The sequence below is a fragment of the Rhincodon typus genome, chromosome 37 (genome assembly GCF_021869965.1).
Source record: "Rhincodon typus isolate 14 chromosome 37, sRhiTyp1.1, whole genome shotgun sequence".
NCBI classification, from domain to species: Eukaryota; Metazoa; Chordata; class Chondrichthyes; order Orectolobiformes; family Rhincodontidae; genus Rhincodon; species Rhincodon typus.
In genome coordinates this window covers 16,839,993-16,851,028 of record NC_063368.1, presented here as the reverse complement: position 1 = coordinate 16,851,028, position 11,036 = coordinate 16,839,993, and the positions used below count along the sequence as shown (strand labels likewise).

Here is an 11,036-nt window from a genome sequence, read left to right as displayed (position 1 = left end):
TCAGGGGCTCCCAGTCTCTTCAGGTTGGTGATGTGATCTCCCAGCTTCTTGATCATCTTCACTTGCTCATCCAAGTAATGCCTCTCCAGGAAGTCACACAGCTGTGAAGGGGAAGTAATTGAAACATTTGTCCAAATTAAACCTCAGGACTGTATACAAAGGCAACAGTGGAGATTGATGCAATTTGAAGAGTTGCTGCTATATTTCAGCATCACGGACTATTTATGTCATGCATAGGAAAAACCTCAATTTTGAGCCGAAGGAAAAAGCCAAGGCCTCCAGACTAGGCTGACCTTTCAGGAGTTACACTGGCAGGGAGTGGGAAAAAAGGTGGAGAAGTAGGAGGGAAGAAAGAACTCACATGAGGGTCCACATTGCCAGAGGCAAGTTTGTGCAGATCCAGCAGACTCTGGTTCACATCCTTCTCCATCTGCAGAGCTCTCTGCATTGCCTCCAGACCATTGCCCCACTCATCCTGCTCTGGCTTCTGAAGGGAGGGAAGCAGCAGATGGTGAATTAAGAGGGAGAAAAAGACACTAAGTATACCAGGGAAAGAGATGAAAAGTTAAGGCCTTAATTATAATAGTAAGCAAAAAGAATCAAGTGGTTTCAGATAATGGAAACATTGTTTAATTAAGAGATTAATTAAACCCAACCTTGATGTCCTGCAGGAGGACTCGGCCTCCACGTTTATTCTGGAATGCCATCAGTTTCTCAGTGTGTTCCCATTCCTCATGGGATTCCTCCTTGAAGAACTCAGCAAAGTGACGCAGGGCAACATCATCCCGGTCAAAGTAAGAGAACTGTGGGAAAAGCAGAACAACTTAATCTTAATAGAAAGGATCTCCCTCACAAATTGCTTTAGGAGTAAAGCTAATTGGTTAACAGACTCATTAGTTGAGTGTTTCCTGCTGGAAACCAGCAGCATCCCTGGTGGGTGTCAGCCAGTTAACATGTGTTAAGTCATATTGAACAAGAGCTGGAGTCTACTTTCGTGAAGCAGAAAGCCACTGCACCCACATGCCCTGCAGACAAGCTTCAATTCCACCAAAGTATGGAGAATTTTCTGGCAAAGAGAAAATCCATCCTTCAGGAATCACAAGATGCTGATCATTTCACCTGGCAGGAAGTTAGTTTGAAATGTGCTAGCCAATTTTACATTGCATTGATGCACTTCAATTGAGTGAAGCACTTTGCTGCATTGAGACATTAAGTGTTAGAGACAACCATAGACAGACACTCAAGTACACCAGTTTCACATTGGTGTGAACAAAGATTCAGCACCAGCATTCTCGTCAGGACCTTCTAAAAGGAAGGAGCTACACACCTTTTGCACCAGCCACAGCCACCCCATTGAGTAACATTGCCCAATAGGGAAAAAGTTTCTCTTCGTACAAACCCATGCAGCAGCTGAAGCTCTTAAGATATGAAGTTTCTCAGTTACAGAACAGCTGCAACTAGGTATAGTCTATCCAATAGAGTGAAATTTTCTATGAAGTGACAAACTGTCACTCCACAAACAGTTAGATCTCCCAGGGGCAAAAACCAGGCTAAAACCATTTTCTTGAAATGAAAAACTTCAGAAAGCAGCACAAAAAAAAACACCAGGCTCACCATGGAGAGGTAAACATGGGAAGAATAGAGCTCCAGGTTGATCTGCTTGTTAACAGCATCCTCACAGTCCTTGTGGTAGTTCTGACACACTTGGGAGGCCATCTTCACTTTTCCTATTCAGTATTAGCTAGACAACTATGGAACAGAGCCTTTCTCCCACAAGCTCTTGTATTTATACTCCTGGGAACATCCTGCACTCAATCAGAGAATGACATCATCAATGATGATTGACAATCTCTGACAGCCAATCAGGGAATCTCCATGAATCCAGGCACCAATGAACAAAGGAGAAGGGGCTGTGGGGTGGAGCTGAGACCCAGAGTCATTCAGAGATTTGGAATGAAGAGACGTTTTGGCATAATTGTTCCTGTACATGCCCTAAACTAGCTGTTTTTTTTTCTTTTAGATAGAGAGATAGGAATGATTAGAGCAAAAAAAAACATTATTTCCAATGACACAATTTTTCCTAATTTGATCTAATTTGGTTCTTTTGCCTCATGCGGCTGTGAGTGAACCCATAAATCAAAGTCAAGGTGGTTAAGTCCTGGATGATCTGATGCAATTTGTCCCCTTGCATCAAAATTCTGTTTGTTGTTTGGATGCAGCTATACTCAATTTTTGGACAACCAATATTGGACATTATGTGGTCAGTTTACAGCCATCGTCTGATGTGAGGTTTGATCCTGGCAAAGTGTTTTACCTGATGTAGCAATGCTTATGGTATGTCCTGTAACAGAATGACCTCAATGCAGTTATTGTGGTATTAAGTAAATCCAACAGCTAGTTATTTTATATAAACATTACATTTAGAGGTACATAAGTGTCTGGGCTACGCAGCACAGAAGCGCTTCAAGTATAGTGTCATGCTTGAGATGATCCTCAGTAAGCTGGAGTCCGAGACCTTTATACCCTCAGGTCATATTCCATGATACAATGGTGATGTCTTAAGCATGTGTCTTAAGGGTGTACTGACTGTGAGTCATGACACAACAGTATGCTCCATTTAGGTTGGTATCAAATCTTTGTCTCGTGTTGTAGAGAAACATCACTAGGAAGGCTAATGAGAAGATACTCATTTTAAATAAGAAGAGTTTTAAATAAGATGTAGCTTATTGCATAACAACAAAAATTGTTTGAGTAAAGAAGACAGGTCTGTCCCCTTCACGATACAGGGCTGTTCAGCCATTCCCCACCCAAGTCCTATGACATCATTAGATTGGAATGAGCTTAATGTGGTGTTCAGCATTTAATCTTTCAGAACCATTACCGTCTACAACATCTCCTTCCAAGATTTTATCCCATAACGTACCTTTATGTATTCTCAAATATAATAACAATTATCATGACTCCATCTCTCCTCAATGTCTCTCTTCACAAATTCAGGCAGTCTGGAGGTTTCATTTTTCTTTCAGAAAGCAATCTCTTCCAATTTGGAGGATTAGCAGGACTTTGGTTTGAGGACTGTTGACCTTGATTCTGATCATGACCCTGTGTGGTGCCTGTGGTCTCCTTCCACTGGGGGCCTTTTTATCCCTTTGCAGATTTTTGTCATCTGAACTATCTGTAGTGTTGATAGGATTGAAAAACATTTCTGCTAAGATGATGCTGTGGCTTTAACTGGTGTGGTTTGTCCTGGTTCCTTTTAAAGGGACATTGGGGAACAGGCGCTGAGCAGTCTATGAGTAGATAAACAACTTGAGAAGCTTTAGGCAACACAGTGTGGAGCTGGAGGAGCACAGCGGGCCAGGAAGCATCAGAGGAGCAGGAAAGTTGACATTTTGGGTCAGGACCCTTCTTCAGAAATTGGGAGGAAGGGAGCTGGAAAGTAAATAGAGAAAGAGGAGGTTTGGGGCTGGGGAAGGAAGGTGGGATGGTGATAGGTGAGTGCAGGTAGGCAGTGGTGGGGATTGGTCAGTGAGGTGGGAGGAGCAGATAGGTGGGAGAGAAGATGGACAGGTTGTGTCAGGTCAAGGAGGCGGGGATGAGAGGGAGGGTTGGTCATGGGATTAGGTGGGGGGGTGGAGAGATTTTGAAACTGGCACAGTCCTCCTGGTAAACTGCTCCTCCAGCTGTGTTATCGCTGACTCCAGCATCAGCGTTTCTTACTATCTCTCTGAGAAGCTTTAAGTGTTTTTTTTAAAGTTGAAACAATAGAACCAGCCCAAACATGTGTGGTCAAGGTCCCACCCAAAGGACCAGAGATTTTTGATTTAGCTTTCAGCAGTTGCTGGAACAGGCTCACCAAGGTAAGAAACAGCTAGCGTTGTGAAAAGCTGCCACATCTCTCTTTGCTGCAGCTAAAAGCTGGAGTTTTCTCTCTCTCTCTCTCTCTCTCTCTCTCAGAATTGTCTTTTGATGTTCTTTGCTCGTGGATTGGAGAACTGCATGTGAGACAATCCGTTTCCTGAATTTTCCTTTTGCCAAGGGTGTGTTTATGGGATGTTGCTATATTGGAACAGTTAGTTAATAATAGTTATTGTATATATTATTTTCTTAAGCATTCCAACAGAGTTTGATCTAAGCTAATTCTTTTCTTTATTTTTTCTTGTGTTTTATTTTAACTACAGTGTATGAATAAACTGTTTTGCTTAACATCGAGTAGTTTGACCAATCGAATTACATTTGGAATACAGCACCTGACATTTACCTTTACAATCAGAAAAAGTTAGGGTCTCGACTAACTTCTTAAATCATTTTGATGGGTCTGGTCTGGTCCATAATACTGCTAATCCTACATAGTCACAATTCTCTATCCTGTTGACAGTATGAAACAATTTTCTGATAATTAACCTTATTAATCCCAGTAGTTTCTCTATTTTTGGAATTCCATAATGAGTCTAGAAAGCTGAATGACTTCTTGTACTGGTTGTCCAGCAGCTTCTCATTCAATGATTAACATTTCCTTGACCTGAGATTCCATAACTGGCTGCTCCTTGATCTGTTGTAGCCTTCCTTCAAAGAGGCTTGGCATAATTGACTGTCATTTGATCTGTTCATTATCAATTGCAATTCCTTTACTATTTGAATAATGTTTAAGTCAAGACCTTCATTCACAGTAAAGAGTGAGAATTCAATTGTGAAATGTGTGTACATTTTCTTCTTTATTTGTGTTGCAGAATTGCTTGCATCATACCCTTAACCTTAAGTGGTATGCCTCCTGGAACATGTAGGTGCACTGTTGCAGGTTGCAAATAATATTTTTCACGCATAGTATATGATCTGATAATCCTGATCTTAACTTTAACTCTAATATGGTGACACTTGCTTATCCATTGAAATGAATTGCCACTCACCAAAATGTATTGGTTGGATCATCAATTCCCCCTAGGAATGTATTGGATGTTTCTTCAATTGCTAGTTGCTCTAGACTGTAGGTCATGAAATATCTTTGACCTTTTTCTGCTGTGTATCTAATGATGCTGTACATCTTCTGGAAATAACTATTGTTTTACAGACATTTTTTTTTAAATGGCTAGGCACTACTTGTGCCCATGAGGTTTCCTAACTTCACAACATTAACAGACTCTTAGTATTTGCTATGTAAACTATTCTTTGAACTGACTTCTCATGTGTATCTTCTACCTTGAGTGCATAGATTCTGCAAATCTCACATCATAAGTTGATCTTCTCCCCTTTGTGGTGTTCCAGGATTATGCCCCACTCATCACCTGAATGGCTTTCCCCAATATCAAATCTTTGGGCTATAATAAGTCTGACAATGGTTAATCAGTAATTCCAATAAAAATTCTGTCACTTGTAAATGGAAATTTAACTTTTCAATTCATCTGTAGGGATCATTAATGAAATTATCTATGGATTCCCCAAATGTTGATCTCATCTGTTCAAATTTGTTCTTTGAAGACTTTCTAAACTAGTTTTAAGATTAAGGTAAATACTAAAATCTCAGAACTTCACCAGAAATCTGTCCTCACAGATTACAGCTCAACAGAATAATGTAGGTGAATGAATGTAAATGAGAATTCACTTTTTCAGCTTTTGATTTAGTATCTAGATTGGAAGTGATTCTGTATTCGATTTGGCCCATCAAACTTAAAACTTTCTGGTACTATTATTTTTGCTCTTTGCTATAAGTAGGTTCTCTTTCTAGCCTCTGCATTTCTTTTAGCAGGTCTGAAGTGCTTTTAGCATTAACTGTAGATTTCCCCCTTCTTGAAATTTGGTCTGAGTTGACAGCTTGCACCAATACTTCACACAACATGGATTGACAAGACTGGAGACATGTGATTCATATCTGGAGTCAATTAAACTACAGACATGATTCTGTAAGGAGAGATACCACCACTGTGTATAGTTGACCCACTTGAACAGAAAGTGTATTGCTTAATTTTACTTGATCTGATTGAAAAGGACAATGTGCAGTGAACGTCCAGTCGTCATAAAGGACTTTGTCCAAGCTGATAGACACCGGCCTGGAGTTGGGAAACTTATTATCCTTTACACAGGAACTGGTTGAATTCTGTATCTACTTGTACAGAAAGCAAATGGTGATAGATGTTAAAAACCACAAGATAGTAAGAAGCATATTTCTCCCACAAAAGTTTCTAAATTCTATGATGAAACCAAGAGGTGTGGAAATTTACTTCAGAAGTGTAAACACTTTGGGACATATGACTAAAGGCAGATTGTTAAAATTGTAGAATTTCTCAAAGTCCTAAACGATCTCAGGCACTGGCTAGTTACACCTGCAACCCCAACTTTTGCATCTAGAAGATAGAATGAAACAAATGGAGATACAAAATGACATGGAAAGAGCAATTCTCATCTTGGTAAAGTCATCCAGTCATGAAGTGTGCCTACAGCAAACAGTTGCTGCTACTGCCTTGTTTAAAGACTGATTTTACAGAAAGTGTTTAGGGTAAGGTAAAATATTTAAGTGAGTTATTTCCTTTGGACTTTACAGGAAAGAATCCACCTTGTCAAGGAACAGTACCAGCCTGCACTTCCACAGGGACTCCAAGTGGAGATCAGAAGTCAGAAGAGCTCTCAAACATCTTACTGCTTAGATAAGACTACTTCCAAATGAAGTATAGAATCCTTACAGGTGGGAGGCAGGCCTTCAGCTCAGTGCGTCCACACCAACCTTCCAAGGAGCATCCCACCCAGTACGCCATCCCTATATACTACGGGACAATCTAGCCTGGCCAACCCACCTAGGCTGCATGTCTTTGGGCTGTGGGAGGAAACCAGAGAAAACCCACACACAGGAAGAATGTGTCTGTGTGGAGTTTATACACAGACACTTGAGGTTGGAAATCAAACTCAGGTCCCTGGGGCTGTGAGGCAGCTGTGCTAACCACAGATGGAGTTAACTTTCTTTCATGAGGCCAGCAGAATTTCTCCCTGATCAATTAGGGATTGTATTCTAGCAGCTGGGGCTCTCAACAAGTCAGATTGGGGAAATAAAAAAGCCACATCTATTTAATGCCTAGAAGTTAGCTTTCTCTAAGGGGGCCTGGGAAGAAGCATGGAAAGTATGCTTTTAAAAAACCCACTGAGTAAGTGGTGAATCAGCATTCTTAAACAATTTGTATCCACACAAAGCCAACCTGCACATTCTAGGCTTGTCAGTCTTCCATGAGATTCTGTATCAGTTTGTTGTGCTGTGCTCATCTTAAGCCATACAGAGCAGTTTGTGAAGCCAAGGCCGGTTAGCAACAACTACTGTTCACATCCAAGGGAATGGATTCAAACTGGATTTGACATTGAAGGTCAAGATCTGGGAGATATATGCTGTTACACTAACTTGTGCCTCAAAGTTGGTGCACAGATCCAATCCTCATGTTATTGTGTACAAATGAAGTCAAACAGGGAGGCCAAACCTTGTCCAATATTGAGTTTATTTACATTGTGATTTTTAATCACAATAATATCCAGGTCTGATACTCAAGGATATTGTCACCATGTTACACACAAAAGCAGCTTGCTCCCTGCAGTCAGCTCAGTCACTCTCCCCCAGGGTGAGCCTGTCAAACAGGTACTCGCCCGTGCCTTTCTCAAGGGCTCCCAGTCTCTTCAGGTTGGTGATGTGATCTCCCAGCTTCTTGATCATCTTCACTTGCTCATCCAAGTAGTGCCTCTCCAGGAAGGCACAGCTGGAGAAACAGATGGATAACTAATTAGAGACCAAGAACAAAACCAAAGTTTCCTCAAGAGCTTGAATGGAAGTCACTTTTGAACAATATATACACTTGTGATTGAAGGCATTTTCAAGAAAACTAAAGTGCTTTGATTGCAAGATTGTCACCCATGACCAAAAGGGATCTCAAACAGGAATTCAATTTAAAGGACTACAGTCTGATCTCAAACAAGAGCTCACATGAGGGTCCATGTGGTCAGAGGTGAGTTTGTGCAGATCCAGCAGACTCTGGTTCACATCCTTCTCCATCTGCAGAGCTCTCTGCATTGCCTCCAGACCATTGCCCCACTCATCCTGCTCTGGCTTCTGAAGGGAGAGAAAGGTAGATAGATAGATAGATGCTTCACACAATGGATTGCATGAGGAAACACAAGACAGTTCAAGGTTGGAGTAGTAACAAAGAAGGGGGTAAAGAGGCAACTGAGCTAATGTGCTATGTATAATTATTGCTTAAAGAAACTGAAATAAGCCATGTCTGGTACAATTATCTCCAATCAGGGAGGATTCTGCACACCAATTAAACCCAACCTTGATGTCCTGCAAGAGGACACGGCCTCCACGTTTATTCTGGAATGCCATCAGTTTCTCAGCGTGTTCCTGTTCCTCATGGGACTGCTCCTTGAAGAACTCAGCAAAGTGACGCAGGGCAAAATCATCCCGGTCAAAGTAAAAAGACTGTGGGAAGAGAATTGAAGTAATGAGCCTAAGTGTGTTTATAGACTGTATTGACCCCCAGGTAGAGAATTAATCTAAATACAAAAAGTTAACTGTCAAACACTAACACTCATTCCTACCCTTCATTGAAAGTCAAAATCTTGACTGGGATTATGCCATATGCCTAGAATATGCACTTGCAAAATCTCCTAGTGTCCATCATTTTGGTGTTCCCTTATCTGTCCATTCAGGCAGATTGAAAATTAGAGAATAGGGGCTTCTTTCCACTGTCCTGATAACAGTTTAAATCAGTGTCACTGAAAGTGACTGGATCTGAGCATTATCGTGAAGGCCATACTACAGACAAATTGGGTCTGACTCAGGCATAATTGGATAATAATCCAGCAGAAAGCAATTTGTTCCACACAAAGCACTTTCAGACATCCCAGTATAGTCAAAAGGTAGATTCTTTGTGCTTTTAAAGCCAGCATTAGTCAGAACAGAAAACAGAGTGGAGCTAGACAGCAGGAATAAGATAGTAGCAATCTGCCAACATTTCACTTCAGCATCCCACTGAGAATTTTCTAATCCCAATAGGGCAAATTAGAACATGGACCATTTAAAGACCATCCCACCCAGACCCATCCCCCACCCTATAACCCTGAATGTTGTATGGGCAATCCACCTAACCTGAACATCTTTGCAGAGCAGGAGGAAATCCATACAGACATTGGGGCAGGTAGGGGAGTAATATACAAAGAATACACAGAAACCCAAAGCTGGAATCAAACCCAGGCACCAGGGTCTGAGACAACAATGCTAACCACTGAGCCACCCTATCACCCCAGTTAGGAGCAACCTGGCAGAAGATTCAGATGATATTCAAGTTGTTTTCCCCATTATGCCTCAACAGAAGGCAGCAGCTACCAGGTGCAGATTATTCAGCATCTTGTATTTCACTCCAGAAGCACTCCATAAAGACTTGCCCTTACACCCCATCCCCTAAGAAATAGGATCAAGAGAAACAACTTAAATCCAATCCATTGAAATCACAACATTTCAGAAAGCAGCACCAAAGATCACCACAGAGAGGTAAACATAGGAAGAATAGAGCTCCAGGTTGATCTGCTTGTTAACAGCATCCTCACAGTCCTTGTGGTAGTTCTGACACACTTGGGAGGCCATCTTCACTATTCCAGCTCACTATCACCTAGACAACTCTAAAACTGAGCCACTCTCCCACAAACTCTTGTATTTATACTCCTGGGAACACCCTTCACCCAACTAGGGAATGAAATCAGTAATGATGACTGACAATCCCTGACAGCCAATGAGGAATCTCCATCAATCTAGTCACCAATGAACAAAGGAGAGACCAAAAGGGCTGTGGGGGCGGGACTGAGAGCCAGAGCCAATCAGAGATTTAGAATACAAAGAGGTTTGCGAGTTTAATCTCAGCCATATCACTGAATTTGGCCCAATTGAACATATTGAGATTCAAAAGTATCTAAGATTCTGGAACCATAACTTTGAATTTTGACGTCTTGTTCATTTTGAAGTTATTTCAGAATCTGTAAGAGTCTCCCTGTTTAACACTGCGGAACCACATCTTTGAATTTCTTGATAACTTGTTACTTTTGCTGGAGCAGCTTTCATAACCTGGTCAAGTTTGTTACTTCTGAGGTGCTTTGGAGCTGATACAAAACTCTAAGGAATGAAGTTGTCTTGAATCCAATTTAAATTTACAAACCAGCCATTAGACAGAGAAATGAAAATGTGAGAATGAGAGCGAGTGAATGCGACCGAATCCTATGTCAACCACACACTCATCTCCCATTGGCTGCAACGAGTTTGGGGACAGGCTCAATGGAGCAGCTGGTCTTTTCCTCTCATCAAAGTTGTATGTTCAATGAGTCCTTTTCTGGTCAATTTTCAACATTGCTGAAGTACATTTGAGTCTAATTGGAAAAGACCCATATGTCATACAAGACCCATACAAGTTCTTTGGCTCCACACTGTTTCATAGACACAGATGAGGCCATTTATCCTCTGTGTCTATGCCAGCTCTTTGAAATGACAATGCAGCTTCGACCCACTCGCCCACATATTCCACGTTTCCGTTTATGTACATGATGATAGTATGGCTTTCAGAGGTATATATTGTCCCTTTTTTTTGAAGATTAGTTTTAAGGCAGAGGCACTGAGTTATCTACATGAATTCAATAAATTAAACAGCCTGTGGAGCCTTAAGTGTTTTTTTTTAAAGTTGGAACGATAGAAGCAGCCTGAACAGGTGGGGTGAAGCTCCCCAGAACAAGGATTTTTAGTTTCTGATTTTTCCGTGGCAGTTGCTACTGGGGTCTTGAGCTGGATGTGGAAGCTGTTTTTCCTCTCTCTGTTGCAGCTAAAAGTTGAGGTTTCACTTCCTGCTGCTAGAGGTACCCGTGAGACAATCTATTTGACTGAATTAGCCTTTGCCAAGGGTGTGTTTATGGGATTTTACTATATGGAAACAGTTACTGTTTCTAAACAGTTAATTAAACAGTTAAATAATCTATTATTCTGTTAAGTTTTCCAATAGAGCTAAGTTATTCCAATTTCTTCTTTCTTT

At 41.1% G+C, this 11,036-nt stretch overlaps 2 protein-coding genes across 2 annotated transcripts in view; both read right to left on the bottom strand.

Moving 5' to 3' along the window:
* Positions 1-1,772, bottom strand: part of LOC125487183 (ferritin heavy chain A-like) — a 2,347-nt gene extending 575 nt beyond the window's left edge. Inside the window, exons 1-4 of the mRNA XM_048617673.1 lie at positions 1,615-1,772; positions 657-803; positions 362-487; positions 33-101 (exon numbers count right to left, since the gene is read on the bottom strand). Of these exons, the coding sequence (XP_048473630.1) occupies positions 33-101; positions 362-487; positions 657-803; positions 1,615-1,716 (444 nt within the window). The 5' untranslated portion in view covers positions 1,717-1,772. The remainder of the gene's footprint in view (positions 1-32; positions 102-361; positions 488-656; positions 804-1,614) is intronic.
* The window catches only part of LOC109930385 (ferritin heavy chain A-like), a 14,912-nt gene extending 5,274 nt beyond the window's left edge, over positions 1-9,638 (bottom strand). The window contains exons 1-3 of the mRNA XM_048617668.1: positions 9,509-9,638; positions 8,300-8,446; positions 7,952-8,077 (exon numbers count right to left, since the gene is read on the bottom strand). Coding sequence (XP_048473625.1) covers positions 7,952-8,077; positions 8,300-8,446; positions 9,509-9,610 — 375 coding nt within the window. The 5' untranslated portion in view covers positions 9,611-9,638. The remainder of the gene's footprint in view (positions 1-7,951; positions 8,078-8,299; positions 8,447-9,508) is intronic.
* Positions 9,639-11,036: the final 1,398 nt, after the last annotated feature.